Source organism: Oryza brachyantha, chromosome 5 (genome assembly GCF_000231095.2).
Source record: "Oryza brachyantha chromosome 5, ObraRS2, whole genome shotgun sequence".
Lineage (NCBI taxonomy): Eukaryota > Viridiplantae > Streptophyta > Magnoliopsida > Poales > Poaceae > Oryza > Oryza brachyantha.
In genome coordinates, this window is record NC_023167.2 from 5,819,033 (window position 1) to 5,845,860 (window position 26,828).

General features: G+C 45.1%; 1 protein-coding gene across 1 annotated transcript; it reads right to left on the reverse strand.

The window, feature by feature from the left end:
* Positions 1-1,593: 1,593 nt before the first annotated feature.
* Positions 1,594-24,555, reverse strand: LOC107304171. The gene is made up of 5 exons (XM_015837037.2): positions 24,311-24,555; positions 9,692-10,611; positions 8,955-9,577; positions 8,745-8,894; positions 1,594-2,484 (listed from the first exon to the last, which is right to left on the reverse strand). Exons 1-5 carry the CDS (start codon positions 24,553-24,555, stop codon positions 1,900-1,902), a joined length of 2,523 nt encoding a protein of 840 aa, XP_015692523.1. The 3' UTR covers positions 1,594-1,899.
* Positions 24,556-26,828: the final 2,273 nt, after the last annotated feature.

The window sequence follows — 26,828 nt, forward strand, 5'->3', positions numbered from 1 at the left end:
TTAATAAATAAACCAATGAATTACTTAAGATAATGCTGGCTAGGCTCCAACGATAAGCCCTCACGAGTGCTTGATCCAATCTGATAATACAAATCCAGCCAACTAGATTGATTGGACTAAACCAAGATAGAGTCAAGTTGATTAGACTCATATTTACAGATCAAATAAAGAACTCACGAGGACTTGATCGAGAACCTATCACTACTTCAAACCAAGGACATATAAAGCAATAACAAGCCTCAAATAAACCGTCGACCAGCTAGGCAGAAGATCGAACTAAATCGAGATAGTCCTGTGCTAGTCGATCGATGGGTTGAAGAGCATGAACTACATTGTGAAGCTGACAAACCTCGCGCCGAGAGCTCGCTATGTTGAAGAGGTTGGCAATGTGCCGAAGAAGTATTATTGAGCTGTTTGTTGTTTTTACAAAACTACGGGATATCCTATTTATATCCAAAAAATTAACTAACCTAACCGGATACGGATCCGTATTAGCAACTAACCTATTACACATGGACTCTAATTAGATATAAAAATCCTAAACAAACTCTAAGATACGGCTAAAACTAAATTACAGGGCTGTGATTAGTTTCGAATCTATCTCTAACCATCCAGTTCTAATCGGACTCCAATCCTTATCCGATTCAAAATCTATTAGATGAACCCGAACTGTCTTCAATTTATTACTCCGTCTAATTGCCGCCTTTGCTGTCCGACTCAGTCTCCAATCGTGCGTTAATCCTCAACGGCTAATTGCCAAAATCCGACGTTAACAGCTACATGGATGGTCACAAGAATCAACACCATCTAGGTAGGATCACTAAACTTGGTCGCTACTCCGAGACGGTCCCATCAAAGGCTGCCACGTGGCGAGGAGATCTTATGTGGCTGCCTCCATCCATGCATTATGCATGGCATTATCCTTCTTCATGGGCCGCCCGCTTGCGGCTAGGCTAACCTTCTTCCTCCCTGGTCGCGTGGGCCGGCCGGCCCACTGGGTGCCCCCTGCTGGGCCGTCCTCGCCCGACTGCCACGCGCCGTTGGGCCGCAACGAGATTTTCTACGACCATCCCGATTAATCCCCACTCTCGGCTTGGACAAGGAGCGAGCAAATCGTTTCAGCATCCCCGCAGGCGGCGCGGCGTACGCGTGCGGCGGCTGCCGGCGCCCGGCGCCCGGCGCCCGGCGCGGCGGGAATGGTGCGGCGTCCAGGGTCAGCTGGAGCGAAGCGGCGGCCGGCCGGCTCGTCACAGCCTCGACTCCGGTCCTTGCTGGAGCAGGTCGCTGGGTTGGGCGTCGTGGTGGCTGCCGCCTATGGGGGAAGACGGTGCGGCGATGGTGGTGGTCGCCACTCGCCAGCATGGACGAGCCGCCGTAACTGTAGGTATGCTTAGTGCAGTGTTTTCCCCCCTATATCGAACCAAATTCAGAGTACATGCGTTGAGTATATGAAATGATTTAGTGCTACAGTGAGCATTTCTGCTTTTCATCTTATGTGACGTATGAAGATTCACTCACTGGTATTCCATACTTACATTTACGGGATGGATTCATCGACCACTTTGCAATCTGGGAGTAGGTTTTTATGTCAATGTGAACTAACTTCTATCCATAATTTTGAAATAATTATTACCCCTAATTATACTGCCATTTCAGACATACAACAGGACTTGTATTAATAATGGTACTTGATTTTGAAGTAATCATAATTCATACATTGTTCGAGACACACTCCATTTGCAGACGTAGTAAAGAAAATTGGCAAAGCACACACGAAATACAGAATATAGAAATGGCACACTCCGTTTGCACGCGTATTGCAGAAAATAGATAACTTCAGCTGTCTTCAGGTGAACAGTACACTCGATGATCTCTTAATCTCGCAGCACATGACTTTACTCAGGTAGAACTGTTACCTGTTTCTTCTTGTTTCTGAAGGAGTACCTGTGCTTCTTTTATAAGAGAAGAGAGAGTTCTGGTAGTCTTTGTTATCTCATCATCTTTGACTGCAAATAGCATGCAGTTATCGATATCTGACATGCTCCCCAAAGCCATGGACAGTACATTGTCGAAATTATTTTCATTGAAGTCTTTGAGGCAGCTAGGTTTGAGATGAATTGTTGCTATAACCGCCTGACAGGCAAGTTTCACTATTCCCAGACAGTCAGCTGTGTTTTCACTATTTGCTTCTATTATCTTCTTGAGCTTCTTCACCAATGCTTCATCTACAGATGTTACTTGAGCAACAACACCTGCATCAACCATTTTTTCACATATCACCACCAGAAGGGACAGCATAGCTGCCAGATATTTCCTTTCTTCACATAGCTCATCATTTATCTCCACCAAGGACTTGTTCTGACCAGCTTGTTTTGGAGGTTGGCTTTCTTCATCATTATGTGTTTCAGAACTATTGTTTTCCCTTGGCTCAGGTTGATTTTCCTTGTTTCCTTCTGTTTTACTATCTAGGATGAGACCAACAATCTGCAGCAGTAATAATATAATTTATCTTGACGGAAACAAAATATAAATGTTGTAAATTGTGATTAGATTAATCTTAACCCTAGAAGGGTAGAGGGTATATATACACGGGCCTCATGGGCCTTGGGCCAAGCCACACACCAACACCCCCTCGCAGTCTAAACGTACCGGCGCAGCGGAGTTCGAGATTGGACAAGAAAGAAAGAACACACAAGAACACACCCCCGCAGTCACAACTAGCCACTGGCGACGTTGAGACTGGACCGGAACTTCGAGAAAGTCGAGGAGGGTAGACCCTTGGTGAAGATGTCAGCAAACTGGGAGGTAGTCGGGACATGGAGAACCCGAACATCGTCGACAGCAACGCGGTCGCGGACGAAGTGCAGGTCGATCTCCACATGCTTCGTCCGTTGATGTTGAACCGGGTTGGTGGAGAGGTAGACGGCGCTGACGTTGTCGCAGTAGACTAGAGTGCTCTTGGCGAGCGGACTGTGGAGCTCCGCCAAGAGTTGTCGGAGCCACGACGCCTCAGCCATGCCGTTGGCAACGGCACGGTACTCTGCCTCAGCACTGGAGCGGGAAACAACCGGCTGTCGCTTGGATGACCAGGAGACAAGGTTGCCGCCGAGGAAGACGGCGTAGCCGGAGGTGGAGCGACGAGTGTCAGGATAGCCAGCCCAGTCAGCGTCAGTCTAGACGACGAGCTTAGCGGAAGAGGACCGGTGAAGGACCAGGTCGTAGTCGGCTGTGCCACAGACATAGCGGAGGAGCCGCTTCAGAGCAACAAGGTGTGACTCGCGGGGATCATGCATATGGAGGCAGACCTGCTGGATGGCATATGTGATGTCTGGCCTGGTGAAGGTGAGGTACTGCAAGGCCCCAGCAAGGCTCCGGTAGGCAGTCGGGTTAGCAACAGGATCACCCAAGTCAGCAGAGAGCTTTGCCTGAGTGTCGACCGGAGTGGAACACGGCTTGCAATCAGTCATCCCGGCCCGCTCCAGAATGTCAAGAGCATACTGGCGCCGGTGAAGAAAGAGGCTAGAAGGATGGGGCTCGACAGTGACACCTAGGAAGTGGTGGAGCACACCCAGATCCTTCATGGCAAACTCCTGCTGCAGGGACTAGATGATGCGCTGAAGCAAGGGCTGACCAGATACGGCAAGGATGATGTCATCGACATACAGCAGCAGATATGCAGTGTCGGGGCCACGACGGTAGACAAACAGGGAGGTATCCGACTTGCACTCGGTGAACCCCAGGGAGACCAAGAACGTGAAAAACCGAGAGTACCAAGCTCGTGGAGCCTGCTTCAGTCCGTAGAGGGACTTGTTGAGGCGGCAGACCATGTCAGGACGCAGTAGACTGTCTCAGACAAGGTGCCATGAAGGAACGCATTCTGTTCCATGGAGGAACGCATTCTTGACATCCAGCTGATGCACGGGCCATGAGCGAGAGAGAGCAAGCGAGAGAACCGCGCGCACGGTGGTAGGCTTCACCACCAGGCTGAAAGTCTCATCATAGTCTACACCAGGCCGCTGAGTAAAACCCCAGAGAACCCAACGAGCCTTGTAGCGGTCCAACATCAGCACGACGCTTATGTGTCCAGATCCACTTGCCGGTGACCACGTTGCAACCAGACGGACATGGTACAAGGTCCCACGTCTGGTTCGCAAGAAGGGCCGCAAACTCCTCTTCCTTCGCCTAACGCCAGTGGGGATCAGCGAGGGCATCGCGAACAGAGGAGGGAAGCGGGGATATCCCCAGCTCGGAAGCAGCAGTGGAGAGGACCTTCGGCGGAGAACGCCCGTCGCCCGCCGCGTCACCAAGGGATGGGTGTGGCCAGGATCCCAATGGAGGACAGGCGGATGTTAAACCACGGGATCAGGACGACCCCGAGTCGCTGGGCCGGACCGTCTAGTCCCTGGGTCCGGGCCGCCTGACCGGACCTCACGGTCAGACAGAGGGCTGGGGCCAGACTGTCCGACCCCAGGGTTCGGACCGTCCGACCGACACTCGTGGCCAGGCAGAGGGCCAGAGCCGAACCGTCCAACCCCTGGGTCCGGACTGTCCGGCCGCGGAGCTAGAGAGGCCGACATCGGGGCTGGGGCCGACCGGCTGGTAAACGAGCACCGGCCGGTCGGGAGAGGATGCCGGGGCCGCGCGTGGCGCGGTAGAGGGCTCCGGGCCACGCGTGGCGCAGCTGAGATGACCGGAGGCGAAGTTGGTGGAATTAGGAGACCTGCAGGTAGGGGGTACATAGAGACAGGTGGTTGGACCACCGGGTCAGGCGGAAACATGGACTCTAGGGCAGGATCAGGAGAGGGAGTGGAGGTGGAGTAGGGGAAATCCGACTCGTCAAACACGACATGCCGGGAGATAAGGACTCAGTGAGAGGTGAGGTCGAAGCAGGGGTACCCCTTATGGCCAGGGGAGTAGCCAAGAAACATGCACCGGGTCGAACGGGGCGCCAACTTGTGAGGAGTGGTGGCAGAGGTGTTAGGGTAGCAGGCGCACCCGAAAACACAGAGGTGATCGTACTGAGGTAGGGTGCCAAAGAGGGCTTGGTGTGGGGTGGGAGCTGGGGAGGCAATGGAGGGGAGGCCGTTGAGGAGGTAGGTCGCATTTAAGGGTGGATAGAAAGCTCGTGGCTCGTTAGCTCGCTCGACTCGTGACAAACTTGGCTCAGCTCGACTCGGCTCGTTTCATTTTTCTAACGAGCCGAGCTAGCATTTTAGCTCGTTAGAGATAATGAGCCAGCTTGAGCTGGCTCGTGAGCTGCTCGCGAGCCTAACGAGCTGGACCAAAGACACAAGATTCACCGGTGTTCATTGATTTCACACTGGAATGCATGTGTTCAGTACTTAATAGGTTCACCATGTGATTTGTTGGTTCGAACTTTAATATTTAAATACAATTTCATATGATTTGCATGTTTGAAATGAAAATTTGCTTGTATAACCTATTGAAAAATTGTTTATGTTAACTTTTTATGCATGGCTCACGAGCCTAACGAGCCAGCTTGAGCTTTATAACGAGCCGAGCCGAGCCGGGTTTTTAGCTCGTTACGATAACGAGCCGAGCCGAGCCAGCTCGTTATCTTAACGAGCTGGACCGAGCCGACCCGAGCCGAGCTGGCTCGTTATTCAGCCCTAGTGGCATTGTGGAGGTCCTCGGTCCAGAAGCGGGCAGGAAGGGAGGCCTGGAGAAGAAGGGTGCGCACCACATCGTTCGTGGTGCGGATCATCCGCTCAGCCTTGCCGTTTTGAGGGGATGTGTACGGGCAAGATGCGCAGGTGAACGCCACGGGAGAGGAAGAAAGCACGGAAAGCACTATTGTCGAACTCGCGACCATTATCACACTGGACGGCTTTGATGGTGAGACCGAACTGAGTGGTGACCCAGGCGAAGAAGTGGAGAAGGGTGGAGAACGTGTCAGACTTTGCTCGCAGCGGAAAGGTCCAAGAGTAGTGGGAGAAATCATCAACAATCACTAGATAATATTTAAAGCCAGAAAGACTGATGACAGGAGAAGTCCACAGATCACAGTGAATGAGATCAAAAGCACGACTCGCATGCGAAGACGAGGAAGAAAAAGGAAGTCTAACATGACGGCCTAAGTGGCACGCATGACAAAAATGCCCATCAGTTCCCCCAGTACAAGTAAGATATGCACTACGATTGAGACGAGCCAAAACGTGGCGGCCGGGATGACCGAGCCGGTGGTGCCAAGTAGTGGAAGAAGTGGTAGAGGCCAAGGCAGCAGACGAAGGTGGAGTCAATGGAGGAGCAGCGGAAGCAGGAAGACAGAGGGTGTAAAGGGGTCCCTGGCTGTCACATCGGAGGAGTGGACGCCGGGAAGCCAAATCCTTCACAGTAAGACCAAAAGAGTCAAACTCAACAGAATAGGAATTGTCAGCGGTAAACTTGGGAATGTAAAGAAGGTTGTGAACCATCTGGGGAGCAACAAGAACATTGGGAAGGTGAAAGGAACCAGGAACAGAACCCACAGAGGTGACAGGAAGGCAAGTACCATTGCCAACCATGCTAGCAGAAGGGCAGGAAGGGTGGGGAGGGTGGACGGAAGAGGCGCCCGAGTCGGCGATCCACTCCGCGCTGACTGGCGCCGTGAGCTGCATGGTGCTGAAGGATTGGGCCAGTGCCGCCTGCTCCCACCCCCCGGCCAGGCCGGTCGAGTTGGAGCAGGAGGAGTCCAGGACACCGAGGGAGCAAGGCTAGTGAACATGGCCATGGGCTGGTGTGGAGGGCGAGCCCCGCCTCCCGGAGTCTAGAATGGCCACATCAAGATGCGCCCTGACCATGGGTTGCTGAAGGATGGCCAGGGAGCACCAGGAGCCGATGTCGCCGTAGGCGTCGCCGCGGGAGGAGCACGACCGCCCCAACCCGAACCACCACCCCCACCGCCTCCACCAGAGCCACCACCACCCTTCCCATTCTGGCGACGACGCCCGGAACGATCGCCCCCACCCTCGCTTGGCCCGGGGGGAGGAGCGCCAAGGAGAGAAGTGGCAGGCGGGGCCGAGGAGGCCGGTGGAGCCGTCACAAGAGCGGTGGAGGTGGACGAGGAGAAGGAGCCCAGCGAGAGGCCCTGAGTGATCTCGTCGAGGCAGAGGTCGTCGCGAACCTGCAGGAAAGAGGGGAAAGGCCGCTGCCGAGGTAGCCAAGTCCGGAGAAGGTCGTAGTGGCTGCTGAGATCCCACAGGACATGGAGCACCAAGATCCGGTCACTCACCGGGCAGCCGAGGTCATGAAGAGCATGCGCCATACCCTTCATCTTTCGGCAGTACTCGCCAACAGAGAGGTCCCCCTGCACGAAGGTGCGGACCTGCGTGTTAAGCTGAAGAGCACGGGCTTCGGCGTTGCCTAGGAACTGGCCCTCGAGAGCCAGCCAGGCCTAGCGTGCGGTGCCGCCGGGAGTCCGCACGACGTCCTAGAGATCGAGGGAGATGGTCCCAAACATCCAGGAGACGACGATGCTGTCGAGGTGCAGCCAAAGCTCATCCCAGGCCGGAGCAGGAGTATCGGCGAGGATGTGGTCGTCGAGGGCGTACCGGCGGAGAGCGAGGACTTGGTCCCGCCAGCGGCCGTAGGAGGTGGACGAAGTGTCGATGACGACGGGAACCAGGGCCCGGATGTTCTGGACCTCGACAACCTGGAGGTGGAGCTTGGCGACCATGGGGTTGCTGGCGGCGAGTCGGGGACTGGGGCCACTAAACGGAGGCTCAGACGGATGTGGATCGGAAAGAGAGGTAGCGGTGTCGGTGACGGGCGGCGGACCGGTGGAGATGAGCAGGTACTGCTCCGCCTCAGCGACCCGGCGAACGAGAGCCTCCGCCGCAGTCCGCTCCCGCTCCTAGGCGAGAGCGGCGGCGTGAACCCGCTCCTGAGCCACCAGCGCCTCGGTCTTCGCCATAAGGAGGGCAGCGTCCGCCGTGGCAGTCCTGTCAGGGGAGGACCGTCTGGCCGGGTGTCTCGGCCAGACAGAGAGGTCGGGCTGGACCGTCCGACCCCTGAGCCCGGACCGTCCGGCTGTGGCAGAGGAGCAGAGGGGAGGAACCTCGGCGGCATTCCCAGGCCGGCGTAGGGGGAGGGCGCAGCGACGGGGGCGGCCGAAGGCGGAGGAGGGAGGGCCGCGGCGGCCGGGGTGGCTCCCGTGCCCGCGTCGGCAGCGGCTGGGGCACCTGCGCCCGGGGCGGCCACGATGGATGGGGCGGCCACGACGGCCGGGGCGGCGCCCGCGGGGGCCACGGCGGCCGCGATGGCTGGGGCGGCAGCGGCCGGGGCGGGAGCGGTGGCGAAAGCCGCGGAACCGGCCGGCGGCGGCGACGCGGCGGCCAGGGCGGCATCTTAGGAGGGAAGGGGAAGGAAGGTGAGGGGGGAGGGAGGAGGCGGCGGGCGGCGGCAGCCGGAGGAGGAGGAGGGAGGAGGGAGAGAGAGAGAGAAAACCCTAGCTTGATACCATGTTACAAATTGTGATTAGATTAATCTTAACCCTAGAAGGATTGAGGGTATATATACACGGGCTTCATGGGCCTTGGGCCAAGCCACACACCAACAATAAATAACGTACTTATAATCACGTGTCATATGTATATGATGATGCTAGTGTAAAAAACTGCTCATCATTTTCTAAAGGCAAAACTACTAATGATTTGATCATGCATCACTTCAACAGATTGAAACAGATAGCACAAATGGCTGATTCATATTAATGGTGTTTATAGGAGAAAGCTGAAGTGGTTTACCTTCGACAGCAGATTGACCACATCATATTGGTCTAATAGCTGGTAGCCCCTTACAGAACGACAACAAAAGAGCTCCAGTATTGCTGCTGCACTTATCTGGCATTCCTTGTCTTTAACAAGTATATTGGTGAGTTCATCAACGGCTATTTTGTATCTCTCCACATCCAGTTCATCTGTGGAACCGCTTTCGCAGATCTGCTCCATGGACATGCTTTTGCAGAATACCTCCATCATAGGTGCCACTCCGCTTGCACCTTGAGCAGAAAGCAATTTTACAAGGGCTTCTCCTGCTTTTATCCTCAATCCGCTCATCCCGCTGTTCGCAAGGAAGATGTGGCACAACTTCTTAACTAAACTCTCAGTCATGACTGAAGGGATGCGTATTGCTATTTCTGTAAGAATCTCCATGGCGTTTTCCTGAAGTTGCAATGAACATTTGATTTGGCCGTCAAGAATACCCAACAAGTTGCGGACTGCATCCTTGCTTGTCCAGATTTCATGGCACAACCTTCCGCCAGCTTCTCCAGGAGCGCCGGTAAGCCGCCTCACCAGCCTCAGCAAAATGCTTAGGATGTCAATCCATTCACTATCATATTCTGCGTCGAGGAAAGAGGAGGAAGCAATAGGCGAGATGATCTTGGGAAGCAGCCCTTGGCTGTTGCATATCTCTCTACAGTTGTTGTCGTCGCGTGAGAGCCTCTCAAGAATCTGTAGGCCCTGATGAATTAATTCTCTAGTACCTTTCGGCTTGAAGGATTCATCTTCGATCATCCTCTGCCTCTCTTCCCTCATCATTGCTACCTGACGATCTATTATTTCGTCCATCACTTGGCCTAAACGCATGACGTTGCCAATAATACTAATGCCTGGGCTCTTGCCTTTTTTGCGGTATTGAACAGTTGCTGTTGCATCTCGGTCATCAGTAATCTGCGAGGACTGATGTGAACCTTGCACTGAGGCTTCTTCATCTTCACCTTCCAGTTGGTGTTGATGATACCGTTGCTGTTCCTTTTCTTCTTCCTCTTGGTGGCGCTGTCTCGGCCGAGAGGGTTCCATCAGAGAACATATGCATTGCAGCGCTCCTTCTGGGATCTGAGCTACGCCTACGCGAAGTTCACCGGCAACATTCGCCACAATCCTGGCGGCGCGTTCTCTCATCTCTTGGTCCTTGAGGTCCGGGCTAGTGAACTCCAGCATTGTGATGAGATTCTGGATGGAGTTCTTAGAGGACAGTAACTCCATCCGTATAGGTAGTGTCTTCTCGACGACGAACACATCAAGCATCCTTAAACCGTCCAGAACATCACCCCGATATACAGATTCCAGCAATCCAACAGCATATGTGATTAAGTTCCAGTCACCTGGCAACCTTAGATCGTTTCCACACTTGGTTTTGGTGTCATGGATGTATTGAAGGGGCAATCTTTGGCCCCATTTGTGGTACTTGTCGAGCCCAGATTGTGTGGCCAGCAACTTGGCGCGGTTCGCAAGAGAAAACTGCAGCATGAACCAGCAGTAGAAGCACACGCTGTGGACCAGAGCTAGAGAGTAAAATATGAACAGGGCTGCCCTCAACTTTCCTTTGTTTGTGGCATCTGACCCATCATAATCGTGTTGTCTTAAGCGCATCACTGAGATCACCATGGATGCCATCGGTCCAAACGAATTTATGAGCAGCACGGCTTCAATTAGAATCGCTACTATTATCACTAGTATATTCTTGATAAGCAGCTTCACCCCAAAATACATCCTCGTAATGACAGCCCGAATGTCATCTTCAGATTTTTCAGTGTACTTACGCAGATCAAATGCAGCGTTGTTTACTGCCACCATAGTCTCAATACCGAAATCTTGGATGCGCAAGACCCTGTTTGGTTCAGTTAAACACCATTAGGTATTTATAACACACGTTACTTCATCTGCTGTGACATATAGGTTGGGTATATTTCAAACGAAATTTTATGGTACTTGAGAGTAGGGATGAAAACGGATCGGAAACAGAAAGAAACCACCTCTGCCGTTTTCATATTTTTTTTCGTAACCGAAACCGGAAACCTTATATACGAAAACGGAATTAGGTAATATCGGAAACGATAACGGATCGAATACGGTATCAACAATTTAACAGAATATAAAAATACCTTAAAATGTGTATGCAAATCTTTTCAAAAATTTAGCGGACCGTTGTTGCGTGATGCGTCGCACGCACCCTCGTTCCCTCGCTCTCTCTGTCGCATGGCTGCACGGAACGCAGAGGCACAGCCTTGGTGGCAGCACGGAACGCACAGGCGCACAGCCTGGTGCTGGACTGGGCCGGCCTGGTGCTGGACTGCTGGTGGATTGGGCTGGGCCACTTTCTGGAATTTCGAAAATTTTTCGGAATTTTTCCGACCGATTCCAAGTTCCGACGGATAGTACGTTTACCGTATCCGTTTCCGTTTCCGAAAAATAAAATTCCGATTCCGATACCGTTTCCGAAAAATTCCGACCGATGGGTTCCGTTTCCGAAAACAGGTCCGGATTCTGGAAAAATTCCGAACCGTTTTCAACCCTACTTGAGAGATCATCTAAGGCTACCAACTTTTTAGTATAAAATTTGGTATCTTGATGCACTTAGTACCTAAAGTACCAAGTCTTAATTATAGAAAATAAGGCTATCATTTCAAGAATGGTCAAAAACTCATATTATGATAACTCAACTTTCATAATCTCAGATGACCCCACATAAACACTACTCCAGGAATGATTTTTCTGGACGCCGTCCCTTTTTATTTCCAGGCGGCCGTAAGTAGCGCCGCCTGAAATAATCGACAGACCGACGTCAGGCCGTTACCCGCACGGGAAGATGCATTTTCCGTACTGGTTCTAAGATGCCCGCACACAATGATACGCGCCTATCTATACTACTATAAATATTGACCACCACCAACTCCTTGTTTTTTATCTATAATCTATTTTTAAAAGAAAAAATACTGATGGATTCCATATATATATACCGTTCTCACTAACTCTACTTATTATGAGAAAGGAACCGTGAGATTTGACCCATATGTAGAAAAAATACTCCCTCCGTCCTTAAATATTTGACGTTGTTGACTTTTTTTATATATGTTTGACCATTCGTCTTATTCAAATTTTTATTATAAAATATGTAAAGCTATATATATGCATAAAATTATACTTAACAATAAATGAAATGATATAAAAATAATTAATAATTATGTAAATTTTTTAAATAAGACGAATGGTCAAACGTACATAAAAAAATCAACAGCGTCAAACATTTAGGGACGGAGGTAGTATATGTAACAATTAAAATATGACACATGCAAACAATATTAACAACATGTTATGATATTTTTTAAAAATTAAATTCCGTTACAACATACGGGCAATGTTCTAATATAAACTACAACCCGACCGCCACCTCTCCTGCTCGCCCTCATCACCGCCGCTGACGCTTAGATCCCCCACTGTGACTTCTCCTCCACCCCAAGCCGCCTCTCCTCCCCCCTCTCGCCGCCGTCGACCTCCTCCCCCTCGCTGACGGCATCAACGATGCTGCCGGCCTCCACGACGAAGCCGCTGTTGATCTCCTTCACCAAGAAGCCGCCGACCTCCTCCCCCTCGACGCCGGGCTCCACGACGCCTCCTCCCCCAAGACGTCTGCCTCCACCAAGCCACCGCCGCTGGCCTCCTCCACGACCGCTGCCAGCGTCCACAACGCAGCCACTGCCGATCTGCTCCACCAAGAAGCCACCGACCTCCTCCCCCTCAGCGTCGGGTTCCACGACACCGCTGGCCTCCTCCCCCAAGCCACTGACCTCCTCCTCCTTAGCGCCGCCGGCCTCCACCAAGCCGCTATCTGCACTGGCCTATTTTATATGTATGCAAATTGTGAGATGTGCCATTTGATATTTGGACAAATTGTGAGATGTGGTATTGAGAAATGTTCATCTTTTGATGTGTGAGATGTTAATTTTTTCAAATTGTGAGATGTGTATCTGCTATATGCGAAAGTTGTAACATTTGAAACTTGGGACTTAGGATGATATGTGAAACGGCTAGCATGTTCTGTGCGGTTCCGTTATGTCTACCGCACGAGGTGATAGATTATCCCATGCAATTGGGTTATCCGCACAAGAAAATATTTATTTTCATAGACCCTTGGGTGCAAACGGGCGGGACCTCCGCACCGAAAATAAATTTTTGACCGCACAGAAAAATCCAATATCTAGTAGTGATACTCTATCAAAATATTAAGAGTACAATTTAAAGGGCTTTGCCTTGTAAGCCTGGTGCACGGAAACAAAATAAAGAGTGAAGTGCACCAGCGGTCCCTAAACTTGTGTGTATGTGTCATCTAGGTCCCTGAACTCTATAAATGTATTTTTGGGTCCCCGAATTTGTCCGGAGATGTTATATAGGTCCAAACGGGCTCTGACCCACTCCATCCGTTGATGTGGCATTGCCACGGTGGCGCCTACGTGTTGGTGGTGCCATATGGGTCCCACATGTCAGTATCTCTCTCCTCCTTATTCTTTTCTCTTCCTTCTCGTAGGCGCCACCGTGGCATGCCACGTTAGCGGATGAAGCGGGTCGGAGCCCGTTTGGACCTATATGACATCCTCAGACAAGTTCGGGGACCCAAAAATGCATTTTGAGAGTTCAGGGACCTAGATGACACATGCACGTAAGTTTAGGGACCGCTGGTACACTTCACTCCAAAATAAAATACAGAATATGTACTGTAGGTTAACTACCATGCTTAAATATGAACTAGTAAAATTTTAGTAAATCGGCACCAGAAGATTTCAGGAACAATGATTAGCAGTTTGCACCTATTCTTTTTATGAATGGCTATGTTGTCTGAACAACTTATTATTCTCTGTGGATTCGACGGACGCCATCAACAAGTTGGTTTGGATGGACAACCTCAAATTTTGATTGACAGAACAGCGGGTTGTCAGTGTTTTACGGGACACCCTCAAGCATGAAGATAAGGTCATGCTACTTCCGTCCCAAAATAAGATCATTTTTTAGTTTTTTGATACAATAACTCTTCGTCTTATTTGAAATTTTTTTACGATTAGTATTTTTATTCTTACTATATGATAAAATATGAATAATAGTTTATGTGTGACTATTTTTTTAAGTTTTTATACAAATTTTTCAAATAAGATGAATGGTCAAATGTTGGACACGGAAAAATAAAAAATGAAGTTATTATTGGACGGAGGTAGTATATGGAAATGATAATAGATTAATTGTATACGATAAAATTTAGATTTTAGCGGTCAGAGATAAAATCGTGAAGACTTAACCGAATCGGACTAAACAGAGCAATCGAACTATGGGCCGGAGAGGGAATCAGATAGCTGATACATAAGCGAGTCGGACTAGAAAAAGTCTGATTGGGATGCAAATGGGATGAAGATGATTTGGGAAACAAATAGAGTTCGTATGGAAATAATTACATGTAAATAGTAATGTTAGTTTTCGGTATTTATCTTATTAGGACCTAATAGATAGAGTCTGTTTGTGTTAAGTTAGGTAATAGATATGAGTTTATATCCGTTTCGAGTCGGTTTTAGGGGTATAAATACAACACCGTAGTTTGTAAAAGGCAATCAACAAATCAATACAATTACTTTTCGGTGCATCGCCACCAATTTCGACAAGAGTGAGCTCTTGGCGTAAGGTTAGTCGACTTTACAGTGTGAGCTTATGATTATCAACCCGTCAGATCGATTAGATAGGACTTTCTCGGTTTACTCCTATACTCTATTTAATTTTTTCGATGGTTTACCTAAGGTTTGTGCTTATATCGATGAATGTTCTAGTTTGAAGTAATGATTTATTCTCGATCAGGGTTTGTGCTCATATTCGATTAAGTTTATTGATATAAGTTTGGTTGATATGGTTCTGTCTCGGTTTAGTCCGATCAATCTTATTTTCTAAACTTATGTTTATAGATTAGATTGAGTATTTGCTTATTTTCTTGCTGGAGTTCCAGCTTGTATTGTCTTGAGTAACTCATCGGCCAATTTATTAGGCTTGTAGATCGTTGTGTCCTCTATGATCACATTGGCATAGATAGCGTATTGTCTTGGTTCGGTCCAATCTATGTTAATCTGGCCCAATCTGGTTTTAGAAGCATCCCTGATCTATTAAGTTTAGTGGATAAGTCAATGAGTTACGCGGGTTTAATAGTTAGGCACCGTATTATGTAATATTATGTCAACTTAAAGCTTAGACATGCTCAAATCTAAACTATTTTGGTTTAGTTCGATCTTCTAGGTTTAGTTTGAATACGCATGATGTTATCTGATATTGTTGTATGTTGGTAATTAATTCAATAATTCAGTTTATGGTGATTGAATTTGCATCAAGCTTTATAGGCTGCTGGTTGCATATATGATAACTCATAAATCGAGCTGATCAACTAGTTAGTCCTGAAACTGTCTCGGACCTAGTCCTGAAACTGTCTCGGTTAGATCCGATATTTTAGGAGTGACCAGTTAATCAGCATATTTTATTAGTTATCATAGCCATAATTCAACCAATAAGGTGTATTAAGCTTATGTATAATGAAATTCCTGCAAAGCCGATTGACACCGTCCATCGGTTAGGGTCCTAAAGCGCTATCGACTTTCTGGCCAATAAATTATTTAGGTTTAACGCTTTTACGTATATTTTATATTTTGTCAGTTATAGGGTTAAACTGACTGGCATGCTTGATTATTCTAAGAATTAGGTCATGATGTGAAGCATTCTAACAAAGTCTTTCAAGTCCACGTGTCATCAAGATTATTTTTGATGTCAAGAAGAGTCGTTATATGACCTGATCATTTTACATAGCAGAATAGCAGACCCGCTCGGATAAGTCATGAGTCCAAGACATACATTTTCTATCTCCACAGGTCCTACACATATCTGAGGGGACCTATATATGGGCATAAGCAAGACTGATATGCAGACGTTTGCACGTGATGTTGGCGCGCGAACTACTTCAACTACTTCCGATGGTCTCCATCTCCCTAGGGATGGGTTGGTTACGTACGCCAACGACCACATGATTAATGTGATGATTAAAGCATTTATTTAGAAAACTTATAACTATCTAATTAATAAATTTTAAATATTAGGGTGATTAGCAAGGTCTGATCTAGGGCAGCGGGAGCTTGAGCCCTCGCTACCCACGTTAATTTATGGGAGCCCTCGGTAAAACCACCCTAAAAATTTATCGAAGGATCAATGGAAAGGTGTTGAAATCTATCTAATTTATTTAGGGCAATTTCGTTCTTGTCCCTATTTTGCATTCTAATACTAATTTTACCTATTCTTTTTAAGGTTTTTTATTTGTCCTGCTTTTTTGACTAAACGAACTGGTTGCGCCTTCTTTAGACGGAAGGACTAATGGTGTTAACTCAAATGTTATTTTATCCTTTGTTGAGAATTTCATTTTTATCCCTGTTTTTTATTTGTGTTGTTTGAATAAGGATGCAAACATCACCTGCCGTTGCTTGAGGGCCTCCCAGGCTCCCACCCGCCGACGCCCCAGCAGCAGCTGATGCCGCGCGCCCCTCCCTGCCGCCGTCATCGTCGTACACCCCTCCCAACCTCTGTAGGGCCCAGGAGCCCCTCCCAGTCGCCGCCGGCGACGCGAGCCCCTCCTAGCCAACGCCAGCGCCGCACGCCCCTCCCAGCTACTGCTGATGCCTCACACCTCTTCGAGCCACCGCCAATGCCACAAGCCGCGCGCCCCTCCTAGCCGTTGCCGCCAGGCACAAGCCTCGCGCCCATTCCAGCCACCGTCGACGCCGTGCCCCCCTCCCAACCGCCACTGACGCTGCAAGCCTCTCCCAGCCATCGTCGACAGAGCCACCCCTTAGAGATTTGGAAAATTCCACTCCAAACTGTTCCCCTCTCTCTATTTGTAATAGGGGCAAAATTGTCTTTTACAATTTCAGGAATGACTTCTTTTATTTTTTACCTGATTACATTTCATAGCTGACGGTCTCACAACTTCCATCCAAAAGAGGGGCAACTGGTTCATTCAGTTTAAAAAAGCGTTCAGTTCAAAAAACTAGGGTAGGTATAAAAGCCATAAAAATGAGGGGTAAAATCAGTATTAGACTATGAAATAAGGACAAGAACGGAATTGTCCCAATTTATCTATTGGTGATTAGTTATACTTCCATCATCAAACATGTTGGAAAATAGATTGCAAAATTTTAATCCCCAAATCTTATAACATAAATAAAAGTTTAAAATATAACAATTATGGTTTTATGATATGTTTGAATTTTTTATTTATGTAAAAATTTTATGAATAGATATTTTTATTTACGTATAAAGTTTGTGAATACATTTCTATTTATATATATAAATTGTGAATACATTTTTTATTTGTTTATAAAGTTTATGAATATTTGTTATTTATGTATAAAGTCTCTAAATAGTAATTTGTATGTATAAAGTTTATGAATAGATTATTTTATGTATAAAGTCAAATTATATGAAAAATTATAAGTTATTGAGTAGAGATTTTCTTAATTTGAATTGGATTATTGAAATGGAAAGTTCAAAAATTGAGTAATAATTGTTGGGTAGAGGGTATTGCTATGAAATAAGTTTATTTTTTAATAACTTTTCACTATGTATTTTTTAATAACATATGAGGTCGCTTCCTATTATAGTAATATTACATGTTCCGAATTACACGTGATAATTATCTAATTATGTTGTGTCAGTCATGGTATTTCTACCGGTTGCAAGATATATATATCGATCAATGTGTGTATGCAAACAGTTTTCTTAACTACTGCATCCGCGGCATACACAATTACACCATGCGATATTCACGTAGTACTAGGTACTACCTACCTGCGAATACAAGGCCGGGCCAAAGCAATTCTCTAAACCCAAGCCATTCAACCATATACAATCCATATAACTCGAGCCGAGTCGATGACCTCAACCCCCTCTCATTGGGCTCCCTGATTGGAATCTCTGGGGATATTAGGTCCGGACTAGAGTTTCCCATTTATTGATACATACATACATACATACATACATAATTACTTACTTACGTACTTGCTTGCTTACTTATTAGTACTTACTTAAATTGTAGCTGAAGATACTATATTTTTATGAAAGCTTAATACCTCCGTACTATCACTACTACGAGAATGATTTTCCAGGACGTTGGCCCCTTTTATTTCCAGGCGGGCCATAAGTGCCGCCGCCTGAAAAAATCGATGGACCAGCGCCGGGCCGTCGCCCACACGGGAATATGCATTATCTTGTGCGGTCGTCTTAACCCAACCGCACAGGATAATCGCCGCACGGGATAATGCATCTTTCCGTGCGGTCGTTTTAAGACACCCGCACGCGATGATGCGTGCCTATATAAAACCCAGCCCGACTGCCACCTCTCCTCCTCGCCCTCGTCGCCCCCGCCTCCTTTCCTTCTCGCCCTAACCGCCACCGATGCCTAGATCCGCCGTCGCGACTTCTCCTCTACCCCAAGCCGCCTCTCCTCCCCCTCCTCGCCGCTGCCGACCTCCTCCCCCTTGCCGACGGCATTGACGACGCCGCCGAACTCCTCGATGACCGCCCCTGGCCTCCACGATGAAGTCTATGCCAAAACCAAGAAGCTGTTGACCTTCTCCCCCTCGGCGCCGGGCTCCACGACGCCGCCGGCCTCCACCAAGCCACTACCGCTGATCTCCTCCACCAAGAAGCCGTCAGACTTCTCCCCCTCTGTGCCGGGCTCCACAACGCCGCCACCCTCCTCACCCAGGCCGCTGGCCTCGCCCTCCCCGCGCCGCCGGCCTTCTCCCTCTCAGCGCCGCCGGCCTCCACCAAGCCGCTACCGGCACCGACCGTTAAGTTTTTTTAATAAACCTTATGAAATGTGGATTTATTTTTGATATGTGCAATTTGTAAGATGTTTTATTTGATATGTGTGCAAATTGTTAGATGTCCTATTTGATATGTGTGTAAATTGTGAGATGTGCTATTTAATATGTGGGCAAATTGTGAGAGTATTTAGAAATGTTTATTTTTTGATGTGTGAGATGTTAATTTTTTTAAAAAATTATCAGATGTTGTATTTGCTATATGCGCAAGTTGTGACATGTGAAACTTGAGATTATGGTGATATGTGAAACGGTTAGCATGTGCTAGGTGACCGCACAGGATATATTATCTCGTGCGGTTGGCCTAGCACATGCTAGCCAAATGGGATTATAGATTATCTCATGCGGTCGTGCGGTCTACGTAACCCGACCACACGGGATAATCGATTTTCCGCTGCGGATGAGTTAAGTCGACCGCATAGGATAATCGATTATCTCGTGCGGTTGGGCTGTCCACACGAGAAAATATTGATTTTTGCAGACCCCTATGTGTAGACGGGCGGGACCTCTGCAAGGGAAAATTTATTTTAACCGCATGGAAAAATGGTATCGCTAGTAGTGTATATATCGCCAGGTAGTAAAATTTTACAAATTTGGTATCTCAGGTTAATTACTTTATAAGCATTGGTCATCGACTAACCTGATGTAGGGTAATTACTCTAAAAGGGACACGCACTACATAAAAATCCTTGTCTATTTGTCCCTTTACACACACGTGAGGGTGTTCGACTAACCTCATGCTTACACAGAAGCGACTTGTTTTTGCAGTTTTGTTTAACTGCAAATCTTACCGGATTTGACATGTTGAAACTGCTTTTAAATTATTTTTTCATTTATAAATTATTTATGCATGATTTCACAATTACATGCTATATGGGAATTATCTATGCTTTGCTTTTAAGCCTTATGTTGTGTTTATCCTTTTTCCCTTGTCACCCAAGTATTTATATTTGTATGCTATTAAATTGAATGCTTAGCTGTGCTCTGTTCTTGGCCTCACATAATTTTGTTCGGTACACCATATCTATTGTCATTAATAATTTGAGATTTGGTCTCACATTAATGTGTTGACGTTGAAAATGTTATCTGACGTGTCACACACGAAGGTCACACGAAGGTCTGGGAGTCAATCTTAGATAGCTCCAGTATATGAACTAAATTCTTAGAATGCATGGGCGTGCCTGTCAGTTTGATCCTGCAACTGAGAAGATAAACAGTAAAACGAGCCGATCGGCTATCGAGCCGATAGGTGACCAAATATCTAGCCGATCAGTTGTTGGTGCTATAACAGTTAGCTAATAGGATAAACGATCGGCTATAAAAAGCTTGGATCGGCTAGAAACTTGATAGAAACAGACTTGAATTAAATATTAAACCAACGTAATCCGCCAAGTTACTTATTAATCTTAGTCGATCGGACAAGCCCCTATAACCAGATCGAACCAACATGCATAAATCGGACTTAAGCAAGACATAATGCAGTTGAGTACGATATAATTATAGAAAACATGAAGATAGATAAGGCTAATAAATAAGCCGACAAATTGCTTAGAATAAACAATGAATCATGTGTTACGATTGGCTAAACCCAACTTGCGTATAATTATCATAAGCCGATGCAACATAAATAACTGCCGATCTAACTAAACCCAACCAATTGGTATAAAAATAATGCTGTAAGGTAATCGGCTGCTCTATCGATGTAAATATAATAAACATATAGATCGGCAAAGATCATCAGCTATAGATGGCAAACAAACAACAAAGATCTATAAAATATCTAGCCCAGATTACTAAGAATAATCATAGAAGATCGGACCCAATCGAGACAGTTCAAGATTACGCCTAGTAATGTCAGACTAGATACTAAACAAATCTAGATTGCTATCAAGCCAATGAGCCGATGACTGATAACTTATCGACTGGAACTCCGATAAAACTATGAGCAAGATACATCAATCTAATATAAACCATCTGACAAATGCTATCTACTAGGTCGGACCTAACCGAGACAGTACTGGATTGAATATGTCAAATAGAAAATATCAAACCAATATAAATCGCCCAAAGTGGTCGACCAGATCAACTCAAAATACAGAAGTAACTTAAGCTAAAACTGATACGATAATTAGCAATTACACAACCAGATTAGAAGATCGGACCGAACCGAGATAGTCCTAATCTAGTTGATGCGATTAGTGTAGCCTGGCGGAACGTAGGACTTACTCCTCCACCAGAGATCGAAGCGATGTAGCCCTGCGTCAGGTGCTAAGTTTCGTCGGAGTTGAAAACCTTGGAAGAGAGTGGCGATGCGCCGAAATTTGTTGATCTAATTGATCTATAGATGATTTACAATTACCCGGGGCACATATATTTATACCCTCGGGTGGATAGTAGTCCATGTCGGACACAACACACGACTTCTAATAGATAAAAAGAAATAACAAACTCTATCTCTAATCTCTATTGAATACGACACAGATTCTAATAGATAAACAAGTCTTGACCAGACTCTAATCTCTTAGAGATAAAATCCTAACTAACTCTAAATACTAGATAAAATTACACTGCCAAGCCTTGATCTTCACAATTCCCTGTTGAATTTGAACTCTTCCGGATAAAATTTCTATTGGCGATTGCACCTTTTCTTATCCGAATCCAATACGGAAATTTACCAAATTTTGGTGTTAACACAATGATAGTACTTGATGTTGTATGGTTTTACTAAAATAACTGAAACATGACTAATAGTGAGCGGTGAGTGTGTGGTTTTGATGATCGTGCTCATGACAATTAAGGATCGGGTTCATGCAAACTCTTGGGAGACTTATCCATACTTACCACAAGCTAGCGTGAGCAAGGGCTGAACTTGAAATATACATTTCTCCTAGGCACCTAGGCAGGACAGGGTTGGGTCAGTGAGGGGATGAGTTCATTAGTTGTCGGATCCACTGTGGCCCAAGGGAGTAGCCTGTTCAATGTGGGTGAGAGTATGGGAGGTGTAAACTCAGTGTGGTACACCATTTTGTGGTGACATGCTAGTGTGTGCGGGTACATGGACGGTTCAGTCACAGCCTCTTCACGGGATGTTGAAGAGGGATGTTGTGGTGACATGCCGGTGTGCGGGTATGTATGTTGGATTATGTCCTATGGGTAAAGCTATATACCTCTAATCAAAGTAAAACTGTTCAAACTGCCGTACAGATATGGGCGATCGGTCAAGATTTGTTGGGATTAGTTTTACTATTTTCATAATTAAATAAATATTGTTAATAATTTAGTTGTATAGATGGGTTAAGGTAGTACCATGTAGTTAAGCATGGTATTAGTGACACTGGTATTATGTGGCTTAACAGTTAGCATAATATTAGTGTTGGTTGGGTCTGTTTGGTATAGTGTAGCGCTAAAAAGTGATTAGTTTAATTTTGATTACTAGTTATGAATGTTTTCCTTCTGCCAATTTAAATGTTTTGTAAATGCTGGTTCTGCGAATTATCCCTTGAGCCCATTTTCCTTCGTACACCCTACGTATTATGGTTGCATTCGTCCGGTGTGGCTGCTTGAGTACATTTGTTGTATTGAGCCTTTTAATTTTACACGATGAAGATCCTTTGGAGCTTTGGGTGAGTCGGTACGATGTCAGCTGTTGCCCGCTGCTTAGCTCTTTAGTTTTCTTTTCCACAGTTGCTTAAGATTTGTTACTTATTTGTTTTATAAGCCGATGGAACTATACTAATTAATTTGTTACAGTGGATACCCGGGCTACTCCGAGTTATTTGGAAATTGGTTAAATTTCTAGGCATGGGAAAAGGTCCTAGGAAAAATGTGAATTAGAGTTGTTAGTTAGTATGTGAATTATTCGTAGGTATATGTTTATACTCTACAGGGAGAATGTTATACGAAAAATGTAAATCGTAGTTGTGAGTTACTACATGAATTTATATATATATATATATATATATATATACACACACATATTTCTTCTTAACAGAGGCCATGCCAAAATTTCATTTTTCTCAATGATATGTCCTAACTATTTTACAATTATATCATGTTACTTATTTCCTATTATTTTTAAAATTTTACTCTATTTTCGGATCCCCATTTTTTAACCTCGGATTGCCTGTGAATGGTTTTCTCAACAAACCATAGTTTTTGTGCAAAACCGTGATATTTTCATCTCCAAGCCAGCGTCTTTGCTAATTTTAAATTTAAATTTTTTGACCTTGAATTTACCGTGATTTCCGTGGTATCTGGATAACCCCCTAGTTATCGTGCCTCTACCGCTAGCTGGTTGCTGCCCCTCCAGCGGTAAGGTGAAACCGTCGAGGTGATACACGAGGCTGCCCGATCCAAACGGTAGCGGTGCCTGCCTGCCCAGAAATATATATTACCAGAGCTAGAATGGTGGAATGAGAAAGAGTGAAAGGTAAGAAAAACACAGGGAAACAAAGAGGGAATTTTTGAAAAATAAAATTTTCTTATGGCCAGTTAGTATTGATGATACCATGAAGCTGTCTGTCTGGCGTGTTGCACTGGAATTTAAACCTTGAATAGGACTTTAACGAGTTTAGGGCATAAAAGTGACCCAATTATATAGATCATACCTATGCGCAGGTTCAATTATTTCAACCAATCGTAATTTACAACCTCGATCTTACTTCTATTGATATTAAGAACCAGTTGTAATTTACAGTCAAGTGCTGACTTTATTGATATTAATAACCACTTGTAATATACAAACAAGAGCTGACTTCTATTGATATTAAGGCCGTGTTCGTTCGTGGGGGAGGGAAGGTAACTTACCTTGCACGGCAAACGTAGTAATAGATTAGTACATAATTAATTAATTATTAAAAAAATATAAAAAAATACTAATATGATTTTTTAAAACAACTTTCCTATAGAAAGTTTTTGCAAAAATTACACCGTTTAGCAATTCGGAAAGCGTGCGCGCGAAAAACGAGAGAGTTAAGTTAACTTAGCCTCTCGCCGAACGCGGCCTAAGAACCACTTGTAATTTACAAACAAGAGCTGACTTCTATTGATACTAAGAACCACTTGTAATTTACAAACAAGAGCTGACAATGAGAATATCATTGTGTATTGATGTTAAGAACAGGCGGCAATGAACTACGATACTCAAAATTGTAATCCGTAGGTGATTTAAATTGGTAGTTAAGAGGTAGTGTACACAGGTGGTGAATATGCCTCCTCTAACCCTATCGAGTTTATATCGAAGTCTATTTCTAAAATTAAATAAAATAAGTCTTATATTTAATACACGAAAATAGAGTCGTCTATATTTTTTTTTCACATGAGTCACATAAAAACCACACTTTCTAAAAAAAATCAGAAAAAAAATCAAGTGGTTTCTATAAAAAACCGTTTCTTATTGGAATGCAAGAATAAATTACGATGGAAAATAAATACACTCTACATTTTGTGTTGTAATTGTTTTTAATATGCCTAGATCCATATAACGATCGTATATATATAATTTTGTTGTAAATCCATGCAGCAGTTGTCCACGAAGAACTAATACGATAATACGATCAAAAGCAAACGGTACCGTAAAGACGGCCTAGAGTAATTACGAGGAAAGCGAAAATGGGTCGAGGAATGGGGGGAGTTACGTACGTGGAGGCAAGCACTGTGCCGATTGCTGTGAGGAACCAAAACTCCTTGATGGGCAGCGCGGACACGAAGCCGCCGAGGAGAACCACCGTCGACCACGTCAGCGCCAGGAAGCCCGAGCCGGTGACGAGCATTCCTACGATCGCCTGGGCTATGACGACGTCGTTGATGAGCAAATCTTCCTGCCGTCTCCATGGAGAGTCTCTTCGCCGTCCCTCCGGCTGCTCTGCTTTGATGCTGCCAGTCATATATTCTCTCCTCCTAAAAACAACGCAGATATCTCCTCGCAAGGCAGGGCGATCATATATATACCTGTACGGCTGTACGCATCAGGTAATATTACTAACTTTTTGCACGTCGCCCAGGTTGGCACTCTATATGTGTAATGAATTGTTTAATTGCCTTAATTAATAGTTTTTGCCACACCTAGGCACATCAAAAGGAATCTTTTTTGCTTGGTGGCTACCAATCGTACGTTACCCCGTCCCATTATAAATATGTACTACCTTCGTCCCCCTAATATTCGACGTCGTCGATTTTTGTTAAATATGCAAAACTATATATATGCATCAAGGTATATTTAACAATAAATAAAATGATATAAAAATAATTAATAATTATGTAAATTTTTTAAATAAGACGAATAGTCAAACGTGTATAAAAAAGTTAACGGCGTCAAATATTTAGGGAATGAGAGAGTAGTTCTATAAGGCTATATTTATTATAGAACATATGTGTTATTTTTATTAAGAGCAGCTATAAAATTTCATAGTTTTTTCGTGGAAAATAAGTAATCTCTCTTTTACAAAATATAATCATTTCTGGATTTAAATCTTATAGCAAATATAACCATACATTAATACTAATCATAATACTACTGGTGCTATCAATCCATTCTCATTCATTTTTTTATTTTATCCTCATTCCAATGTTTTATCATTTTATCCTCACTTAACCCCATATATATCTCACTATTTCTTTTCTTATAGATCTTAATCCCCTCTAAACAACTTATAAATGATTACTTTTTATACGGAGAGAGTAGATATTACTTGGAGTCTAATTTGATTGTACTTATTTGTAATTACAATAAACTTCTTATGTATTTTAATAGATAATACCGTTGAATTTTATCACACATTTGATCATTTGTGTTGTTTTCATTGCATTTATTGTAAAATATATATTTTCATTGTAGCTTAAATTTTTGCATATTTATATTTTTTTAATAAAACGAATGGTGAAGCATGTTATAAAAAGTCAATGACATCGTCTATTTAAATACAATACAGAAAGCATAACTTACATGTAACTCATATAAAATCATTACAAACTAGTGTGATCCGTTGGCTAGCTTAAATACTAGCTTGGTCGGGTGGCTAGCCCTTATAGCAAACCCAAAGCATCTTTCAGTACTCTGTAGATAATGGGTGTTTGTTAGATAATGGGTGTTTGTTTATAGTAACTTATTTTTAGTCCCTAGTCACATCGAATTTTTGAACATTAATTCAAGGTATTAAACATAGACTAATAAAAAAACTAATTTCATGAATGAGAGCTAATCCGCTAGACGAATTTTTAAGCCTAATTAATTCATAATTAATTAGCAAATGTTTACTATATCATCACATATGCTAATTATGGATTAATTAGGCTCATTAGATTCGTCTCGTGAATTAGTCCAAGATTATAAATGAGTTTATTAATAGTCTATGTTTAATACTTTAAATTACTGTCCAAACATCCGATATAACATAGAGCTAAAAAATTTATCACCATCTAATCAATCTAAAGATGATACCCCACATGGAGAGAGAAACCTCATGCCAAACAGCAACACCACCATGGACTAGATCGCCTTCCTCTCGTCGCATCCAGTCGCGTCTAGGGCAGCGTCTTCATCGTCGTCAATGTCTCTGCCTCGCAAGTGATTCTCGTTTCCTCTTCCAGTCTTCCTCTCTCAAGCATTTTTTCTATCTAAATGAGCTAACATAAGATATCACTGTTTTCTAACTAAATTTTATATAGAAAACAGTAGTAACTAAATTTTACATAAAAAACAGTGGTATCTTATGGTACCTCCTTAAGGATAGAAAAAATACTCCCACCCCAAAAGCTAGCCATTGAAGTGAGGGGCTCCCCCACTTATATCCTAGGTCCTTTGCTGTTTCGCAACCAATGTGGGACTATTCAACAATCTCCCCTTCACATGTTGGTGTCCCTCGGCCCTTCACCGGCCCCTTCACCGTATCCGGGACCCTACCGGCCCATGGTCCATCAGGTATACGAGCCCCACAGGCACCCATGGACTAAAAATGCTCCCACCCTAAAAGCTAGCCATTGAGATGAGTGGCTCCCCCACTTATATCCTAGGTCCTGTGCCCTTTCACGACCAATGTGCGACTATTCAACAATCTTCCCCTTCACACATTGGTCTCCCTCAGCCCTTCACTGGCCCCTTACAGTATCGGGCCCCCACCAACCCTCGGTTCATCAGGTATACGGGCCCCGCAGGCACCCA